At 43.5% G+C, this 22,257-nt stretch overlaps 1 protein-coding gene across 1 annotated transcript; it reads left to right on the top strand.

The window, feature by feature from the left end:
* The first annotated feature begins 10,205 nt into the window (after window positions 1-10,205).
* Window positions 10,206-20,491, top strand: LOC138407811 (uncharacterized). Its single transcript, XM_069525392.1, has 10 exons — window positions 10,206-14,710; window positions 14,802-14,873; window positions 14,974-15,223; window positions 15,463-15,543; window positions 15,648-15,734; window positions 15,843-15,914; window positions 16,005-17,017; window positions 17,221-18,270; window positions 18,368-18,503; window positions 18,672-20,491. The coding sequence occupies exons 8-10, from the start codon at window positions 18,160-18,162 to the stop codon at window positions 19,739-19,741; spliced, it is 1,317 nt and encodes a 438-aa protein (XP_069381493.1). The 5' UTR covers window positions 10,206-14,710; window positions 14,802-14,873; window positions 14,974-15,223; window positions 15,463-15,543; window positions 15,648-15,734; window positions 15,843-15,914; window positions 16,005-17,017; window positions 17,221-18,159; the 3' UTR covers window positions 19,742-20,491.
* The last annotated feature ends 1,766 nt before the right edge of the window (window positions 20,492-22,257 follow it).

The raw sequence follows: 22,257 nt of genomic DNA, 5'->3' as shown, positions 1-22,257 counted from the left end.
TTAAAACTGGAGATGGACCCTGTGTCTCTTATACTGGGCCTCCCAAATCAACGTTTAACATCAAAACATAATAAGAGGCTGTATTGTATTCTTACTTATGCAGCGAGGAAGAATATTTTGTTGAAATGGATCAATGAAAGAGTAACAACTGTTCAAGGCAGGCAGGGAGTAGTGTTTGATCTAGTGCCATTAGAGTACCTTACATGCATATTACATTTAAAAACAGACCAATTCTATAAAGTTTTGGCTTCGGCAAAACCTTCACAAATTGGATAAAACTTTATATGAAACTGCAGAAAGCAGAATAAAGTACAATGGGCATCTAACAGAGAGATTCAATGTAAAAAGATCTGTAAGGCAAGGCTGCCCACTGTCTGCACTTTTATACTGCCTGGTAGCCGAACCACTTGCATGTTTAACAAATAAAGAAAAAACATTGAAGGAATCAAAACCCCATTAGGGAGAGAAATAAAAATAATCCAGTACGCAGATGATATAAACATCTGTGTCTCAACAGAAAAATTAGTAGAAAAGGTGCTGGAGCAAGTAAATAAATAGGAGTGTGCCTCTGGAGCAAAAGTAAATACAAATAAATCAGAAATAATGATTTTCAAAAGATCAAAAATACCAGAAGATTACTCGGGTTTCAAAAGGGTGGAGGCAGACAGAAGGATTCTAGGAATTAATATGGGTAAAGACGAAAACCAAACAAATAATAAAACCTGGAAAGAAGTTATAGAAAAAATGAAAAACATTTTAAACCTGTGGTATGCAAGAAGCCTCGACTTGAAAGGAAAGGTAATAGTGGTAAATCCCTTGATACTGTCCAAAATTAATCACATCTTGGGGTCTTGTGAGCTGCCCGCTTGGGCTCTAAAAGAGATAAATAGTGCAGTCTCCTCTTTTCTTTGGAGGGGAAAGGGAAATTCAATTGCTCGCAAGACATTAATTGCTTATAAAAGGGAGGGGGGCTAAGCTTTGATTGACGTCAGTGCCAAAAGAGATGCATTGAGGGTGAAATAAATAGGCAAATATTTAGACCCAACAAGGCAACTGCCCTGGAAAGATTTCCTGACGGGCCTCCTGGCAGAGTACGGAGAAAAGAGCATGTATAACCTGTTTCCTTTCTCTCCGGTAAATGTCCGGGCGGGCTCGTCAGGTTTCTACAGGGAAGTGCTGGAGGCTTGGGACAAGATTCTGCCCTACCTCAGACCTGACTGTAAAGGAAAAGAGCATGTGCTGAAATTACCTTTCCTGTCGAGCCCTTTTATTACATGGAAAAGCAAACCCCTATTGAGCAGTCACCTTAGAGAGGCGGGACGTAAACGTAATGAGTGTATGCAAAAATGTTGTGTTTGACACAGAAAGGGTGATAGAAAAATTAAAATCTAAAAAAATGATGTATAGGAGAAAATACATAAAGGATTTGGGGACAAAAGTTGAGAACTACATTAAAAAAAACACGGGGCAAAGAAATAAAAAACAACCACAGTGCAGGATAATACCGTGAGTTTTCTCCTGTGTCTAGATGGTAAATCAAAACCAATACAACAAATCAAAACCAAAACTTTATACAACATACTAATAGCTGAACTTATCCAAAAACCGCCAGGTGAACAAGCATGGTCCAAAACCTTTCCGGCACAAAATCTACACACCATATGGATAAACTTAGATCTTAAATGCATTCTCCCAGTCATTTTTAACACAGATTTCAAAATAAGGCACAGGAGAATTTTCACGAGCATTGTCCTGCACGAAGTACACAAAGATACATTTTCAAGAGTATGTACTGTATGTGGAATAGAAGAGTAAAATCTAGAACATATGTTTTTGAACTGTACCGCGCTCAGAGCTTTTAGAAAATACATATATAAACTGCTGAATGAAAAATGCCATCCGACGGGAGTAGACGAACCACATTGGGACTGGACTTAGTTGTTTGGCCTCCCTAAGGGAGAAAAGGGACTTAAAAATACTCAACCAAACACTGTTTTGGCTTTTGCAAGGCAAGCAGCCCTCCTACGGAGAAACTACGCCATTCATGAAGGAAAGAAAGTGGACATAAAATCCCCATGAGAGTGAGCATTCATCAGATTTGTTTCTAATCAAAACACTACTTTATTCATGTTTTATTAACATATCATTTTCAAATTGTCTTATTTGGAGAGAGCGATGAAAGAGCAGGGAGTTTACTCTGCATCAGGGAAAAAACTGGATATGAAACACTGACAATATTGCTGAAGGTCATTTTTGAAAATTGTAATGATTTTTTTCTTGCAACGATATATATATGTGTGTTTTCTATACAGAACCTTCTGTCTCTTCTCTCGGGAGGTCTGTGACAGAGTCACTTAGACCTAAAAAAACCATGCGTCTGTCATCAAGGTAGACAGAACCCGGAAGCACAACCAAAAGTACAGACGGACCGGGAACAGTTAGAAACACAGCCAGAAGCACAGCTGGAGCGGGAACAACCCGTGGGCAGAGACTGAGGAAGGAGACGAATCTCATCTGGATCCTGAGAGACTGGAAAGGTTGGAACTGCTGCAACAAGTTTTGAAAAAAAAAATGGATGAAGGAAACTTTTTAGAGTCTTTTGGTCTGTCTGATTTAGAGTAGGTGGTAGAACAATTGAATCAAATCTCCCCAGCTCCTCTGGTAGATGTAGCTGATGCTAATGTAGGTGAGAACTATCTTCAGCATTTAGAAGACACTCTGCTACGTCTTAATCAAATCACCTCCGAGCCGCAGGCTATTTCTAATACCAAAAATTATTTTCAACCTTTAGAACGTGCCCTCCTACAAGTGAACCAGACCCTATCCTCCTCCTCCTCCCCCTCCACCTCCCCCACCGCTTCCACCTCCTCCGCCTCCACCTCTTCCCCGTCCACCTCCTCCTGCTCACAAATCAAGCTCCAAATGTAGAGGTAATGGCGAGAAATGTCCAGCATGGTGGAGAGAATGTGAGGGGTCAAGTTGATCCGGCCGCCGAGCCTTCCACCTCCACCTCACCCAACATGGCGAGCGGTTCAACAATCTGGAGCTGAGACGAGTGTTCACTGTGTCCCCTCCCAGAAACATTCCGAATCTTGCTCAATTTTATGACGATGTCAGACGTCATGATGTGATACAGCTCGAGTTGATTGGTGAGAATGTTCAGAATCACGTGGCTGTGGCTGTTGAGGATGAAAGTGGTGAGCAGTTAGTACAATCTAACGCTGATATTGCATTAGATGCTAGGTTGGAATTAGTTGTTCAGGTTGTGCATGATCCTAGAGGCGGTGTTAAACGCAAGCTGGAAAAAACTTTAGATTGCAAAATATTACGTATTAATAGATGGCATCTGTACATTGTAGATAATCTAAATGATCAGCTATGCTTTGCCATCAACCTGGCTCATGTGATCGATCCTCTACTCACAGATAATCAGGCCTTAGAACGAGGGAGGGAGTGGCAGAGACTTGCGGGTCTGAGCGATCAGACCCCCGTCGGCTTTAGTGACGTGCGCAAATTTGAAACAATTCTGAACCGTAAAAGAGTTATTTTTTACAGAACCCCAGACCAGCAACCACTCTCTCAATTTGAGACCGCCTTTGCCGATAGATCCAATCCTCTGTTTCTCTTTTTATTCCAGAACCATTATTATGGTATAAAAAACTTCAAAGCCTTTCTCGGGGTTAATTATGTGTGGCGGTGGGGTATGGTTAGGGCGCCAACTGCTGGACAACAGGGAGGAGTGGCTCAGCCGGTGATCCGACAGCTGTGCAGAATCAGGTGATCAGGGCAATCAATAAAAGCATGCTTGTAACCTGGTTCTGCTCTCTTGTAGTAGGCTGGCGTCCTGGGACCAGAGGAGCGGCAGACGCGTGGACGTGTGTGTGGGTTGAAAGACCCAGACAAGATAGCTATCTAGATATATATATGTGTGTGTGTGAGTGGTTGCCAGGGGAGGCAACCGAAATAAAAGACTTTACAAACGCCATTCTCTCCTCCCGTCCTTCCCCGGAGTGGGCCGAGTATCCCACATTATGTCTGTCATTACTGTTACAAAAGCTACCTGCAACCCTAAGCACACCAATGCAAAGGTCACTGCTTTGTCTGTAATTACCCCGATTGTACTAAGCAGGCACACAAACCTGTAACATGCACCGACTGCAACAGGACATGCCGTACGGCTCTGTGTCTTGACCGGCACAAAGCGTCTAGAGTAAGACCTTCGGGTGAGACAAGCAGCAATATTTGTGAGACCATAAAATAATGTCAGACATGCAAAAAAAAATTACTATACATCTCAAAGTAAAGTGGGCCAAGGTCACAAATGCATGCGGCCTAAATGTAACATCTGCGGAGAGAAATTAGTCTCAGGCACTAATGATCATCGCTGCTTCATGCAGCCTCTGCCTCCGACTATGGATCACACTGAGAAATAGATTTTTTATGACTTTGAAACGTTTGTTGTTCAGCAAGATGTGCACAAACCTTTTCTTGTCTGCACCAAAACGATAACTGGCATAAGCTGGTCATTTTACGGATTAAACTGTGTCAGGGACTTTCTCCTGCATTTCAGGAGGCCCATGATCACTGTGTTTGTGGCCCATAATGCTAAAGGTTTTGACAGGTACTTGATCCTAAACACCATGATAGAGATGGGATTGCGACCTTCTCTCATCATGCAGGGTAGTAAAATTCTCTGCTTCCAGGACCCTGATTTCAATTTGAAATTCATCAACTCTTTGTCGTTCCTCACCATGCGTCCCAGCGCCATGCCCAAGGCGTTAGGTTTTTCTGATTAGACCAAGGGTCATTTCCCTCACGGTTTCAGTTCAGAAAAGAACTTGCAGAACGTGGGGGGGCCTACCCTAAGCCGCAGGATTACTGCTTGGAACGCATGACTCCTCCTCAGCAGGAAGAGTTTTACGAATGGTACAGAGAGGCGAGTCAGGGTACGTTTATCTTTGAGAAAGAAGCTCTGAGGTACTGTAAAATTGACGTTGACATTCTTGCCAAGGGCTGCATCATGTTCACAAAACAGTTCCTCGATGACACAGGCGTAGATTCTTTCAGTTGCATCACCATCGCTTCAGCCTGCATGAAGGTATTTCTAACCTATTTCCTCCCTCCTAAAACTCTAGCTATACCTTCGGCAGATAACTACAAACAACAGACCAAAAGCCACTCCCACGCCTCCATCCAGTGGTTGGAGTGGGTAGCGCGCAGCAATAATATTTTTATCCAGCATGCGTTAAACAGCGGTGAGAAGCAGGTAGGGCCTTACTTTGTTTACAGCTATGCAGAAATAGATGGTGTTGCTTATACTTGGGAGTTTCTGGGTTGCTTTTACCACGGTTGTCCCTCTTGTTTCAATCCCCGCGACACCTGCCCTCTGAGGTGCATCCCCTTTGAGAAGTTGTTCGCGGGGAGTGAGGAGAAAATGCGGGCCTTAAAATCTGTTCGCGGCATCCAGACGGTTGTCCTGTGGGAACACAAATGGACGGCTATACGCACGCAGGTGTTAAAGCCTTTCTCGAGACCTTCCTCCCACCCAAACCTCTGTGCCCTCGTGACGCTCTTTTTCGAGGTAGAATGAGCGCTGTGAGGCTGAGGTACAGGGCAGGGCCTAACGAGACTGTGCACTATGTAGACGTCACTTCTCTGTACCTGTATGTGAACTGCAGCTATGCCTACCCTCAAGGTCACCGTACCACCATCTGCAAAGACTTTGATGCCCCTCAAAACTACTTTGGGTTCATTAAAACCACCATCCACCCTCCTAGAGGACTCTTGTTTCCTGTGTTACTACAAATCATCTCATGGTAAATTGGTGTTCACCCTCTGCCATACCTGCGCTGAAATGAACCATCAGACGGGTCCGTGTAGACACGACGAGCAGGCTAGAGCGTTGACGGGAATGTGGGTTAGCGTTGAAGTCAACAAGGCTGTTGAGGTAGGGTATCGGGTAGGGAAGATCATTGAAGTATGGCACTTTGACCGGCGTAGCGATTCCATTTTTTCGGCTACATGCACACCTTCCTAAAAGAAAAGGTAAGCAGGAGGTCTCAGGCTACCCACACGAGGCCGTTGATCAGGAGAGCAGAGAAAAGTACATTAGGGACTACAGGCTGCATCAGGGTGTACAGCTAGACGCTGACAAGATTGAGGTGAACCCCGCAAAGAGACAGGTGTCCAAATTGTGTCTCAACAGCTTCTGGGGAAAGTTTGTGCAGAGAAGCAATCTGACTCAGACCACCCTGGTCAGCGATCCTGAAGATTTTTCTCCGCTTCATCTTTTCAGGTCAGTACAGAGTGAAATATTTCAGTTTTCTGAACGACAAAACCGCGATGATTCAGTGGAATTACCACGAGCGGTGTGAGGTAGAGCCAATAATGTCTTCATTGCTGCATTCACCATCACTTATGCCCGTCTCAAACTGTATAGTTACCTGGAACAGGTGCAGGGAAATGTCCTCTACATGGATACTGATAGTCTTATCTATGTAAAAGAAGGGGAAACCCCTCTGAAATTGGGTAACTATCTGCAGCCGCTGGTCCCAAAAGTTACGCATACCAAACTAGAGACAAGAAAAAGGTGGTGTTGCATGTTAAAGGTATCACCCAGACCAGAGAATGCTGTAAGCGTGTCAACTTTGACAGCGTCAGGAAGTTGGTGGAGGGTTACATCGAGGGGTCTCGAGAGGGCATGATTGAGACCCCTCAGTATAACATCAGACGTAATAAGAAGGGCTTTCTCTTGAAAAACTCCGGAAAAAGTTTAGAGTGGTGTATGACAAGCGAAGGCTCTTTAGCGACGGTACAACTCTGCCTTTTGGATATTAGTGTAAAATAGGAGGAGGAGAAAAACCAACAATCAGACAGATCAAAAAGAACAAAATGTCACACCTTGCTCACATGGAGGAAGTTCATTTTAATCCCAGATTTGCAGCACCATTTTCATGTATGATTGTGGGACCCAGTGGGTGTGGGAAAACTTATTTTGTAAAAAGTGTCATTGAGAATTGTGAACATGTGATGAATGTTGTACCTGAAAAATATTGTATGTATTTATACTTCTTTTCAACCCATGTATGCTGAACTGGAGAATGTGAATAAAAAGATTAAGTTTGTTGAAGGACTGCCAGATTCTTTTGATGACACAGAGCTGTTTCCTCCTGATCAGAACCATTTGATCATTTTGTACTATGTTATTTTTCAAGCCTCCGACCACCCTGAAGTAGTCCAAATGTTTACTCAGTATAGACATCATAGAAATATGAGTGTTTATGTTGACGCAAAATGTATTTCACAGGGGTAAACACAGCCGTACCATGAGTTTGAACAGAAATTATCTGGTGTTGTTTAAAAACCCTCGGGATAAATTACAGATGAATATATTGGCGCATCAAATCTTCCCGTCACAAAAAGCTTTCTTTTTAGAGAGTTTTGAAGATGCAACCAAAGACCCCCGCAGGTATTTAATCTTCAATCTCACGCCGTCCTGCCCAGAACCGTACAGGCTGAGGACGGGAATACTTCCTCCACAGTGGCCGGTCATATATGTCCCCAGAACCAAGTAAGTCGTCATCAACATCATCATCAACACCAGCATGTAGGTGCGTGTAAGAAGAAATGCAGCCTTAATTAAGGCTCTGTACCACGCCATGCCTTGTAAATGTACACATTCTTGCTCACTCTTCCCCAGACTTCCTCCAAGCTCTGAGTGAGGTTGCACTGAATCTTTTAAAAGGGAACATTCCTCTGTCTTCTCCTCAATTCAAAAAACTGAAAAGACGACGAAAAATTATCAAAGTACTGTCTGATAAAAAGACTAGCCTAAACCATAAACGTCGAACCTTGATGAAACAGTGGGGAGGATTTATTTTACCTTTGCTTTCAGCTGTGGTGCTCATCCTCGGAAATTTAATAGGAGGACTTATGAATAGACAGTGAAGAAAAAGACATGTCTCTGAAAACGTCGCACAAAATGTTTCCGGTCACACTGCTCACTGCTGCAGAAATATCTCATCCTGATGAAACAAGGTCAAAAGGAGGCGCTGAGTGACTTTAACTCTGCAACACGACCAAAGAGACGAGCCGGCGGACCAAGCCCAACCGCAGCATAGCGACCATCTTCCTGACACACTGAGTGAGGTAGTAAAAAGCCTTCCCCCACGCAATTGCAAGAATGCCGAGTACATCATGAAAAAAATATCCAAGAGCAACGTGGCGTGGAATTCAAAAGGTGAATTTATCTGTCAAGGACAAACTATGAAAGGGTCACATATGATTGATTTGTTTAAAAACCTCTCCCTCCCTTATAAAAAATCCCAAACCTCGCCACCTAGAGGCTGGATGAGTTTCTTAAATACACTGATGGAGCTCAACATCCCCTTATCCTCTGTGAATAACCCTCGAGCTCGCAAACAATATCGTTGCCTCGCCTTTTTTCTCATTAAAGGCTTTATTGATCACATTCAGTCTACAGAGAGTTATTTTCACGAGATACATGATGTCTCATAATTATTTAAGATAATTCACAGTCTGTAACATTGATTAAACATTTGTAAAGAACAACTTCCGTGGTTAAAACATCTGGAGCTTCGATTTCTGATACACCTTCGATATTTCTCCACAAAGTGTGATACAGTCTGATCATTTTTTAGCACATCGTCGTCATACAGAAACAGAACTTGTTCAAAGGATAATCCGCAGGCCCTATGGCTGAGATAATAAATGCAGTGTTGAAAATTGAAGGGTGACAGGTCTCTTCTCCCGGTGAAAGCTTCATGGTGCACCATACCCAAAACTATATATTTCGGCATAGCCCCTGGAAAGAGATTCTCTTGGCTGCATATCCTAGAGTTTTCTGGGATAGAGTATGTCTTCACGTTGACGTGTGAGATGGGGTAGAGTGCATTCCCCTTCATTAAGGCTGCTGCATGACCCAATCGCACGGCTGGGGACAGACGCTTTTTTGACAAACAAAGAGGCCCCCGAGTATTTTCGAAACACTCTTGTGTTTAACCCTCTATTAGGACTGTTGACATTCACTATAGAATTCATAGCCTCAGGGGTATCTTTGTAAAAAAGACTGGCGGAGAACTGACTGGCGAGCGTATCTCCTGAAAAAGACATGGTAGGGGCGTGTGATTGTGAGATCAATCTATCCCCCAAAATAATATTGCATTGATCGAAAATTGTATTCAGAGGGTAATTGATGAGATCCACCGCTGCATCGTTGGACAAACTGTACTGTCCGCGCTGGTGATTTTCACACGGACATGCAGCAAGATGTCGTTCAGATCCAGATACTTTTCACAGTCTCTGGGGATAAAAATTCGAATGGACCGCCGTCTGTGATAGCCGATACAGGGGAAATTTCGGTGTAGATTTTATCTTCGATGGAAAGCTGCGTCATAGGCGCTGTAAATAAATCCAGCGCAGCGAGGGTACATTCTGAGGATTTCTGATGTAACAGAGCCATGATTTTAAAGAGTTTGAATGTTCAAACAGAATTAAAATATGTCAGAGCTCTGGGGAGACTTCCTCTTTGCCTGCCTGCTTCTTGCGAATGATTTCCTCTTTTACTCACAGAGCGTTTTTTTAGAGGTGGTTGAGCTACAGTCACAAGGAGGTCGTCGCCTCTGTCTGTGCCAGGACCATAATTCCCCCCGATCACTCTTGTTTCTGAGTGCCGTTGACAATTTTACCATCGTACGGCTGAACACGTCCGAAGCAATGCTGCTAGCAGCTTATTTGAGATGAGGTTTAGCTATCGCAAAACCTTTCTTCACCAGGGGGGATACAAAATGAAACAATTTTGAAGATATAGAGCCTAAACCACAACCGTACATGACGGGAGCTCCATAAAATCCAGGTAAATTTCCTCCCATCTCATAATAATGTATTGGTGAGGATCCTCCCTTAAGTCTACTCGAGTCATTTTTTAGTTTTTTCCTAGTTTCTTAGGCCGATGCGTCACATATCTTGATTCCTATCTATGATTCTTCGTATCTGATGTCCGCCACGCCCGTCAGTGGTGAGTCAGCGTCACAGGGTCAGATGATACTGAATGATGTCCTATATCAGACAGCTTATATATATTATATATATTATAATATATATATATGCCGGTTTTCAGACTTTGGTCTAAAGTGAAGCGTCACAATAGACTTACCGTAGGTAAAATCTATCAGTTTGTTTTGATCCGATTTTATTTCAATTTTAATGTTTTCAATATGTTGCTTGGCTACCAGTAAATAATAAGCCGGGTTGAAATGCTGGGTACTGACTTCGCCGAACGTTCCCTTAACACTGATCGCTCTCAAGAGCGGTGCATAAGCGTCACCGACCAGCTGTGGACGTACTACGTCGCTATAACAGTACAAAGATAAAACCCCGCCTTTATATCAGTGGGGTAGTGAGCCAGCTTTTGATCAAACTTGAACCATTCTCCCGACTTTAGACCCATCATGTAAGTGGTGAGTCCCTTATAGAGTACGTGCGCCTGACCTCCAGCCTGAAAATCAGATCTTTTCTGAATGTTGCTATACACTAGATAAATATCAGAATTAATTCTTCTAAAATGACTATGCATCATTAACCTGAACTCTTTTATGTCGCTGTAATATCCCTCTGTAAACCTTTGACGATGTATCTCACACTCTGTTGCCGGATGTTTGGGAAATTCCCTCCAGTAAAAATAGGCGTCATTCTCATGTATGGTATACCAACTGTAGGGGTATGAAATCTCTGTCAAGGCAACCTCCCACTGTCCTTCTAAATCGATATGCTGCGCTAAATCTACACGGTAACTGGAACTCGTTTTATCTTTGAAAACATGGCGGCTGGCGTTGGAGGGTAGGGTCAAGTAAAACCCAACACCCTTTGACCCCTACATGATGGAATGATGCTCTCGGCAAGCGCACAGTAATTCTTATACATTGATTATTTCAGATGCCTTGACCCAGCTATTGAATTTCTCAGGCCAGTTTTTCCGGCGTACAAAAACCTGTTTTCTACCCTTGACGGTACGCTGTTTCAACATTTCCTCTACGTGATACACCCTGTCTTTTGCCATGTTGACTTTTTGCAACTTGGCCTCATAAAAGGAGCCCTTGATAGGCTCTCCGTCATAATCTTGGAGTTTTTACACAGGGGGAGTACGAGGAATGCAGGCCTCCACCTTAAACACTTAATCTGTAAAACTCTGTTCATATTTTTTATCAAACACCCCTCTGACCTTGGATAATCTGACAAGATCACCCTTTTTAAATTTCATCTGCACCGCATCTCGGTGTCGGGCAGGAAACGTACCGTACAGTTTTTGAAACACTTGAGAGGCGTTCTTGGAGGTCACCTGCATAGGCGTCATTTTTATGCTTTTATGAAAGCTGTGATTGTAGCTTTTCACCAAATCCTGTAAAACGTCAAGGTTTTGCCTTGTGTTGTTAGCTGTAAAATATCTCCACATTTTAGTTTTTAATGTAAGGTTAAACCTTTCAATAACAGATGCCTTCAGAATGCTGGCTGTGGCAAAATGTACGATGCCATGTTTCTTCATCAAAGCGTCAACACTCTTGTTGAAAAACTCTTTACCGGCATCCGTTTGTAGCTTTTCCGGGATCTGACTGTCTTGGAAGATCGATACAAAGGCCTCCACCACCTCCTTAGTGGTTGTTCTCTTCAAAACACGTACGTATGCTTTTTTTGAAAATACATCTATGACCGTCAATAAATATTTAAACCCCTCGTTATGTTCCACCAGGGCTTGCATGTCACGAAGATCAGCTTGAAATTGGTTTAAAGGCCTAGGGACAAAAACTCTGTTTTCCGAAAATGTATTCTGGCTGGTTTATGCAGAGTGTAGGTATCCTGCTCTTATTAAAAATCTTTAATATTTTTCACACTGATTTTCTCTCCCATTTCAGAAAATCCATGTCTCTTGGATCCCATTTCATCTACTTCTCCAAAACTAGCTGGATGGGCTGGGTTGTAATACACTCTTTTCATGACCCGTCTCACCGCCATCCTGCTTGCAACAAACTCTCAGGGTTTACTGGAAAACACACCACACTGGACTGCTTCTTTATTTCTTTTTTTTCTTTTTTATTGATTTGATTGTCTTAAGATACAAAACTGGAGTAAGATACATCAAAAGTTAAGATACATAAATGATAAGGAAACAAGGAGATGACTAGTCTTTAATCATCTTTAAAGCCTGAACTAATACACTGTGATCTAGGCTTGTTTGAAGAATGTTGTGTAATCTCATCAATTCACCCAGGATATTCACAGACGTGTTATTCTGCAAATGAAATATCAGTACATCCACAAACAAGATGTACAAAGTAAACAAATGATAGGGTGATATCACAAAAGAGTCCTTCATCCATTCTTGAATAATTTTTTCAAAGCTCTCTGACAAATCAGATGCACTCGTACGCTGTACCATGACTTCCAAGCTGCATGTCCAGCGTGAGAACGGACTCTGTCCATAATGTTGCTTAGTCGACTGATTTCTGTCACTGTTGTGACAGCGTCTCTTTCTGTTGAAACTCCGGATCTCTATCAGATGGGTGATGATCATCCGGTCCTCTACATAGGTTACAATTTTTCTCCAATAATTTCCCATTTAAAAACAAAGACGAACACAGCTGGAAAAAACGTATTCGCCTCTCCAGGTCACTGTCACCATTCTCAGTTCTTGTAATTTGACTACGTCCTCGCCAATTAGCTCATCGTGCATGCTTGTGATGGGATCCTGGATGTTACTTGCAAATTTGAACTTTTAACTCCTGTAGTAAAGTCTGCGCCACGGTTTTGACTCTGCCGTCATCCTCTCGGATCCTGCGTGCAGTCAGGAGACACTGGATGGAAGGAATGAAGTGAGGGGTGAGAAGCATCTTCATTAGCCGTGAAAGTAGGTCTGGTAGGAGCCATCTTCCACACATGGGTGTTGCACTGCATGCGTCGAGAGTTGCGAAGGGTGATGTTGAGCAGGTGGATGACGGCTGATTTTACACCGGTGAAGAAAGCCGACGACACCATGCCATCGATCTTGTCAGCCATGTTTTTGGGGTCTGCGGGAGAAGGAGCCGGTGAAGATGGTGGTGTCAAGATGTTAGGCGAGGAGGAGCGCTGAGACTCCCCATCTTCTCCAATTTCCTCCATTTTCTCGTTCCATGCAGCTACCGGCAGGTCTAACAGTGTCTGGAACACACCGCACTCTGAATTAAAACTCTCCAGGATAAAGTAATCCGTAGGTTCTCTCTCTCTGAATGTCCAGAGAGTGGCGCGTAAGAACCAGCGACTGGAGGGACAGGTTCTAGATAGCCAGACCACTTTGAAAGTGGTCTCGACCTCCAATCTGGGCTGTTTGGTGGCTACAGGGACTTCTTGATCCAGGGGAGACTCTGTCAGGCTGAATAAAGTGTCGTGATTCGGTATCACCAGTCTCAGCACTGCCCAGTCGTTGGAACTCAGCATCCCTACAGCACTCAGAGGCCAGTTTGTTTCATCATCATTCCTCTGATACAACCACAGCTCATCCATCTCGTACTTGAACACATACGTTTCTGTCATTCTCAGATGCGCACTTGTTTTAAAGGAATCGTACAAAGTGATTTCACACGCTCCCTTTCTCTCATTGGCTGTTTTGCCAATTTATTTTTTTATTTTTCTGCATCATTTGACCTATTTGGGCCTCTGTCTGTGGAGAGAGGCAATACCTCATATACAGATAACTTCGGGAATACAGAGAGAGGGCTTCATCTTCTGCATAATAAAGCACACTTTGATCTATTGTTTAGGAAAACTGTTTTAAGTGTCATATGTCTGTCCCTTCACTTGTCATGTAACCAAAGTCATCCCCTTTCCTCACCCCTCCCATCCTTAATGTATAAAACCTCAGTCACTCACTTTGTTTAGTCAGGGCAACATTGAGTCTTATACTTTCTCTATCTGTTAATGTTTTTCCTTCCTTGCGCAAAGAAATCAAGCTACGGTCTGTGGTTCATTTTTTACTCTCTCATTAAGATATTAGGACAAAATATTCACAACACTGTGTGGATGTGCAAATTGTGTAATTATTCCTAATATATATTTGTAAATATTACTCTAAAATCTGTATTGTACTTTGGACAGGTGATAATGAAGAAGACATTGAATATCTTCCCTGGACAACAGACAGTATCCTTCAGGAAGGGTCCATCTGGAGATCTGCGACAGGATCCCAGTGATGAGGCCATGAGGATCAAAAACAATCCCTCCCTTCAGGACAAGTCTGCCCCTCAGAGTCACCAGACGTCGGCTACACCATCTTCCTCGTGAAAAAGGTTGAAGAGGAGGAGGAGAGAGAGGGGACCTTCAATCCCCAGGGACATGCCAAGGAGAGCCTCCTGTCATTTCTGGACTATACAAGTAGCTTCCAGGACATCATGGACCTGCGGGCGTACCTGTCCTCCAGGAAGCCTTCCTCACCAGTGGCATCTGAGGGGGACAACATCGTGGGCTTTGGAGCCAGGGCCAAAGACACTTGGAGGAAGATCTGGGAACAAGAGCTGACGGCTATGCTGCATTTATCCTGGGTGTAAAGTGCGTCAAGAACAGTAAAATGTACAACTTCTGAGCCAACAAAGGGCTGAGACCTGTCCACCCCCTGCAGAAGTCCCCACAACATTAGCCTCCACCTCGCTGGCATCTACCACACTTGGTGAATATGCACACTAGAAATAGAAATATAGTTTTTATGTCTGCATTAAATGTACCTAACAATTGATTAATGTGACCGTTCAATCTCCTAGTGATGGAAGAGGATGTTGAGCTGGAGAAAGAAATGCTACATCTATCGCCATCTCAATATAACATTGAACCAAGTAGGTGGATCGAGTGTATTAAACAGTTTGACATTTAAAATGACTTCCATCAAAAGTTTATTTATTGATGATAACAGTCTCACATCCTTTGTGCTTTCAGGGCCTTCAGCAGTACTTCCCAAAGTCCCAACAGGTTTTTCTCCCCCTGAGTGGAATAAGAGTGCTGTGTTGTCCGCAGACTTGACCATCCATGAATATCCCATTGGTCAACGCGTGTGATGTTTCGGCCATGTTCTGGCCTGTTCTGATGTGTGCCTTTTTATCTTGTTCGTTGTTCTGGCCATGTTCCGGCCTGTTCTGATGCCTGTGTTCTCCCATGAATTTAAGGAACACATGTGTCAGCAACGGTGGTAAGTGTTTTTTGATTTCTGCATGCTTTTTTTTGACTGTTATTCAAGCATTTGGCATGTATGAAACAGTAGATTTGATATTCAATCTTAGATATAGCTTGGCATGCAACATCTTTGATAAACAGATGGTTTGTTTTCTATTATATTGTATTGTAGCTCAATGTTGTAATGCCGCTCCCGCCGTGCATGTAAAGACAGATTTACGGTGTCAGAAAAATGATGCAAAGGTTTCTTTACAGCACCAAGAGCTATGGCAACAACTGCCACTGTGTCCAGATGTGGCGAGACGGTTGAACCCACTCGGATTGCTTCAGAAAAAGGTGATGGTATTTATTTACCTCTTACTTAAAAGTACCCTGAATGTGTACAAATTGTGAGATTGTTTTATTTATTTATTTTTCTTCATTTGATTCCATCGCCACAGCCAAAACCACCTTGCCAGTCCCTCCTCAGCTCCTTGCTATTGCTGCTCAACTTGGAATAGAACAAACACCTAATGTGCAGAGCCAAAGTAAGAAACAAATTAACATTGTCAGACCTAGTATTAATAGTGTCCTGTAATGTTATCTAATAATGACATCGGGTAACTGTTAAATTGAATTATCTTTTGATTTCAAAGCACATGGACAGCTTGTGCCGCAGGGATCATCTGTAGAGCTCGAGAATAAAGCGGATCCATCTCTTTCGGAAGGTAAATATTCAATTAATATTATGAAAGAGAAGAGCTCAATCGTGTGTTCATTTTTTTTATGTGTTCATTTTTTTGTATTCCTTGTCCTAGATGCTTCATCGCAGAATGTGGATCCTGTGGAGGCACAAGGGGACACCGTCCTTGATGAAGGTAGGATTTTGTTGTCACATTAATTGCATTACATTTAAAATTTGCTCTCAGCCTGAGCTCATAGACACCATCTCTGAACTGCCCTCACCACATTACTTCCATCTTCATCCATTTTTCATTTGGAAGCCAGAGCATGCAATCATGGACAGGGTGAGGAACAACTACAACTTGCCTTGCCTTCATGGTTGTACTAAACCACTGGTAGCTTCTAGTGGCACTGGAAGGCCAGGGGTCATAGTACGCATCACTGGCCAGTACTACATTTTAGCTTCACGACTCACTTGTAAGGTTTGTAAGAAGTACTGGCATGCGGATAAGCCCCAATGGCTGGAGATGTTACCACAGTGCATCAGCGGCATTGTGCCAGCATTCCTGACATTTAAAAAAGCCATCTGTAAATCTGTCATGGATGAGCTCAGACGCAGTGGCAGATCAGCGGACGATATGAGCAAGCAGCTGACAGAGGTGCTTCACCTTAAATATGAAAGAGCTCATTTGGCCTACCTCTCGAGTGTAAAGAACATTAGGGATGGTGAGGCAGGGGTCTATGGTCAGAAAACCATCACTGGGCTTCTTAGACAGGTGGACACTCCTGCTCAGTTTGGAGATTATGCGGATGGCGATGGCTGGTGTGGTGTGTCAATTTCCTCACACTATCTGGTCGACTGCCTGGTTCAGGAGTATAGGAGACAGGGACACCTTCTCACCCTTCTGCTGCAAGGGACTTTTGGATGGGCTTTAAGGGCAGATCACACCCGCAAGGTGGCAAGGAAGGTGGTGTTGTCATCAGGCACTATGTCCTCCTATTCCATCATGAATGAGAACTGGATGATCCTGAGCTGGGTAATGCTGCAGTCTGAGTGTGACCGGTCCCTGAATCCATTGTACGAGGGTCTGGATCGACGCTACACTGCAGCAGGAGTGGAGAAGGCAAACTACCAGTGGGTGGACAGGTAAACAGGAGCGGTTCAGATTGTCAGCAAAATATTACATTTCTATTTTTAAAGTATATTTCGGTGTTAGGATGATACAAATTTTCAAATTTGCTCAAATTTCAAATTCAGGTTTAACTGTTTCACTGACACATTTTTTTCTGCAAGAAAAACATTCACAGTCATTCTTTTAAGTTGTATAACATTTATTTTTAATGTGTCAGGGACTGCTGTGCACCATTCAAGATCCTGGACCCGCGTCTCCATGAACACCTCCTATGGGACAGCTGGAGGACCACGGCAGCAATAGAGGCAGAGGCAACATCTGGGAACCTGGCAAACAGCTGTGCATCAAGACACAAGTTTAACAAAGACATAACAATCAAGTTAGACGTGTTTCACTGCATGCACCATTTTTCCAGGGAGTGCGTGTCAGAGCATCATCCTTTGTACAGTTCCTTCTGCCAGTTTCTCTCAGCTGCATTCTTTGTTGTGGATCAGAGGGACATGGAAAAGTTGAAGGAGGCATATCTCTCCTGCTAATCCCACCAAGCAGCATGTGAGAGAGCACTGCAGGACGAAGGTGCCACAGCTGAGAGAACTGCTGCGGAGAGTAGAAGATGTTCTGCATCATTTCTACTCAATGAAAGATGTCAACGATGTGCTTCTCTTTAAGCCCTCCATGTAAAAGGCATGGACGATTCAGTGTGTCCACATATTGAGAGGCTGTCTGAGCGACCCTGAGGTGGAGGATGGAATCCTCTACAGGTACGGTGGAAGCTTGCAGCTCAACTATAACAAAAGCAAAAAAGCTGCCGTACCTGTTTGGATCCCTGTGAGAGGCACTTCTCAGCAGGAGGGCTTCCACGCACACCAAGCCCGGTGGGTCACGGGAACTCGGGTTTCAAATGAACTTTTCCAGGCTCAGGCCATGACCGGGGTGGTGCGCTGGAACTTCCAGAGGCTTGTGGACCTAAAATAGCCGGGTGTACAACTTCCAGCTGCGTTCGACCCACTGATCATTGCACAGCTGAACTTAGCCTCTGTGAGTGTCACAGGAAGGGCAAAATATCCCACACTACTCCTTGAGAGGAGTAGTGTGGGAGAGGTTTGGACTGGAGTATGTGGAGCCTGGCTGCCGCCCTGTTGCCTTGGACTGGGACATGGACAAAGAGCATCACATCAGCTCAATTCCTGTTGCCATGGAGATACAGCCATCCATCCAGCTTGAGATGGACCACAGTCCTGCTGCTGAGATTGGCACAGACCCTCAGGTAATCCAGATTGGTCACTAACACTGAATCATGAACTGACTCACTGACTGACTCACTGACTCATAAACCATTATGCTAAATAGTGTATGTATTTCAGGAACTCAGTGGCAGTGCTCAGGACCCCCCGATTGGAGCAGTGCCAATGCTGTCCTCACAGCCGTGCACGGAAGCAGGTGTCCAGACCAGGGAACAGACGGGTGTTAAAGCAGAAAGTCAATCTTTGATGGATACAGGTAATTCAAATTACTCATCTGCGATGCCTCATATCCCACTTTGTTTCACAGATTTCATTTAATGATGCGGTTGCATAACAATTTTATTCAATTACTGTTTTTCACAATATGATTCACCTGAAATGTAGCAAAAGAGCAACACTTTCAACGTATTCTTTATTTTTACAGACCTGCCAGGGGTTACACCTTTACCCGTATCCTCCTCTCCAAGGGCCAAACGCACTGGACCTGTTAAAACAGGAGGCCTCATCCAGGTTCTTGACCATAGTCGGTGGACAGAACCCATGAGGACCACCATTGATGAACTACTGATAAAGCACCATGGAGCTAAAGACATTCTGAGGCGAGTGGATGTGGACTATAGTGCCATGGTGCAGAGGGCGTGCAGGGACCCCAACAGCCTCCTTCATCCCACCACGTGGCAACATATATCAAGATATGTGAAACATGTTGCCAAATTAAAAAACACCAGTTCCTGTCTCAACACCAGCTCAGAGAGGGCATCAGAAACAAGGAAGCTGTGGCACAGTTTGACTACAGGCAGCCAGACAGTCAGTGTGCCCGTCGCAATTTTACCCCCTGCCCCTATCAGCCCTCCCCCCGTTGGTCTCACTCAGGATGACACACTTACCAGGGCTGCAGTGGCAAGGATTGTGGCAGTGGTTCTACAGCAGCAGCAGCAACAACAACAACAGCAGCAGCAGCCGCAGACTCAGAGGAAATTGACCAGGAACTGCTTAGCCTGTGGCCAGCCAAAGTCCTGCTTCCTTGGCGATGGCTCTTCTGTTCATTTTTATTATCAATCGCCATCTGCTAATTATTTTTACTGCCCCACAAGAGTCTTCAAGATGTATGCTGACGAAGGGCTCAAAGAACCCAGAATGTCATTCCAAGACTTTGCTGCTTCTCCATATTTCCAGCGAGAACTTGATGCTGCCAAGAAGAGGGCTGCAGAGTGCAAAAGGGTCAGAGAGGAGAGAAAAAAAAGAAGCGCCACAGAGCCTCTGCCATCCGGTCGCCTATGCAGGTTTTGTCACCAGCCTCTAAAGCAGGGCCCTAACAGCCCTCATGTCCACACCTGCTTCCCTGGAGTACAAGGGAAATATATCTACTGCCCCTCCAGAGTTTTCTCTTTCTTCAAGGCGCAGGGCATGGTCAAGGAGATGACCTGGAGCGACTTCCAAGCTTCCCAATGGTTTGAGGCTGAACGAAATAGATGGATGGTGCAAAAAAAATGACAATGACAGTTGTTTATGTTTATGTTTATTTTAATTGTCAATTCTGTATAAAGAATAAAAACTATAAAAGCCAGAACACATTTGACTTTGTGTTTTATTTCAATTTCATTCCAAACTGAGCAATTGATAACTGTTATGTTTAACATTACGCTGCCATTTATATATATTTAGTTTGTGTTTTATTTGTGTTATTATTTTTGTGAGCATGTTAGCCTTGCTTCAGAACTGTATTAACTATTTAATGAATTAAACAAGTGTACCATAGAATGGAAATGAGCCCAACAAACAGATGAAATAGAATTAAATACCATTTTAATTGTATAAAGTTCAAAACATTTGATAAAATCAAGAAAACATAAACTATATTTGCTTCTAGTGGGAATCAAACCCACTCCCCTATGTTACAAGGCTTCTGCAGCCATTCGGCAGCACCGGAGAGACGGGACACAGCATGCTGCAATCTGATTGGCTGTCAGTCCTCTACGGCTATACGCGACTGGCCCCCCTCCCTCACCTGTTTATAATGCATGAAAATCTAACTTAACTGATTAAAGCTTTTGACAAGACCAGTTGATGCAGTCGTAGATGCCGTTTTTTTGCCGCCGACTTGTTGATGCCTTTTGAGTACCTGTAGAGGGCTCCGATATGGATGATACCTCATCCTGTTGCCCCTCCATAGATGTTTCTTTAGTTGTCTGGAGTTATTAATGACAGATATCAGACTGATGAAATCAAGTAAAAATAAATGTTCTAATATAGTCAATATCTTTCATGTTTGCATGTGGCAGTGTAGATGTATTTCACTATATCTGAATGAATTTGAATTACTGTATTTAATACAGTATAAATTATGTTAACGACAAAGCAAGATGGACTATATGTTTATGTATGTGAATTTTTGTATGGTAAGAGCATGTCCTTTATGAGAATAATCAGTTATACAAACAATCATTTTGACCACCTTGCATTTCCACGGCCAGTCTGATTCCCCATAATTATAGGTGATCTCCTCTCCTGGACTTATGTCACGTTTTGCAAACAAACACAGATGGGGCTTCCCTATCACTGTCAAGTACTTCATCTTGGCATTGGGATTCATATGGTTGTCATTTACGAGCCTTCCAAGTGACCCATCCACTTTTGCTGCATTACAAAAGCAAAGATAACACATTATTACAAATTGTAATTTGGCAATATAAATTTGCCTGACTTAAAAGCCTTCCCTCAACAATATAGTCTGAAAACTGGCTTACTGCCATTCCAACTGGCACGTGCATGGTCAATTGCAATCACCGATGTCTCAGGGTGCAAGAGAGCAGCATTAGGCCATGTCACAATGTGCCATATTCATTCAATTCATTCAATTTTTGGTTATGCATCACATGTGGAAACCGGGAGGAATCTCAGGTGTGCCACCGGGGAGCGGGTGGATGCTGCCACTGTTACAGGTTGTCACTTAGTCTTTCAAATTCGACTTTAAGCACAAACATTTTGCATGTTCAAACTTCTGTACTCGTATGTGTTGCGTACTTTAAAAGCTATACCGTTTGTACCTTCATATATCAAAGGCAGGATTCACAGTTGACTAACTTGAGCTGAGTCTTGCAGCATATAACGAAATTCTCCCCAAACAAGGAAGAGGGAAACACAGAAATAACTTAACCTATTACATGTAAGAATTAAAAGTAGTTAGTAAAGAATTGTTTTGCTGTATTGAGAGCCCTGCCTGACATTAACAGATAATTTACTCAAGCTGAGAAGTGCACCACCAGTGATGATGATTCCCAGACTGAGTGAGGTTGTGATGATATGTAATTACTTGCCAAAAAGTCATTTTTTATGAAGTTACAACTAATTAAACACATTCCTGCACATGCCTTAACATGTTTAAACACATTAGCAGCAGTGTTCAAACATAGTAAGTGAAAGAAGTTTGACTTCTGACCCAGCTCCGAAAGCTGCCTGAAATGGACCAAACTAAATGTCTGATTACTAGCAGCCAGTTTGTGCTAGGGTGGAAAGCTGATATTTGTTGGGAAGAGGAGAGTCTAATCTTTAATTTGGTGTATAAAGGCAAAATTAACCGAAATTTTTCTACCTGTCAGCGCCGGTGTACCAGGCGATGTACGAGTTCTTACCCCTTTTGCAAAATAACTTCCGCAAAATTCCACCCCCCCAACCGAACTCCACTCCTCGCCCGCTCTCCGCTTCCCCAATGGGCGCTGACCTTCGGGGACGTGTGCATTTATCAGACCCGTGGTGCCCCGGCTGCTTTGATGACACTACATGACCTCGAACTGATCGCTGGCCCTCGTGGTGGCAACATCTCATTCGAATGTCTGCCCTATCAACTTTCAATGATACTTTTTGTGCCTACAATGACCACAGGTAACGGGGATTCAGGGTACGATTCCGGAGAGGGAGCCTGAGATAAATTATTATTAAATTATTGATGACCATATACGACAAAGAATGACATAATGTGCCACACTCACGGCTGATGAAGGGCTGGATGC

Source organism: Paralichthys olivaceus, chromosome 5 (genome assembly GCF_024713975.1).
Source record: "Paralichthys olivaceus isolate ysfri-2021 chromosome 5, ASM2471397v2, whole genome shotgun sequence".
Taxonomy (NCBI): domain Eukaryota; kingdom Metazoa; phylum Chordata; class Actinopteri; order Pleuronectiformes; family Paralichthyidae; genus Paralichthys; species Paralichthys olivaceus.
This window is presented reverse-complemented; position numbering and strand designations above follow the sequence as displayed.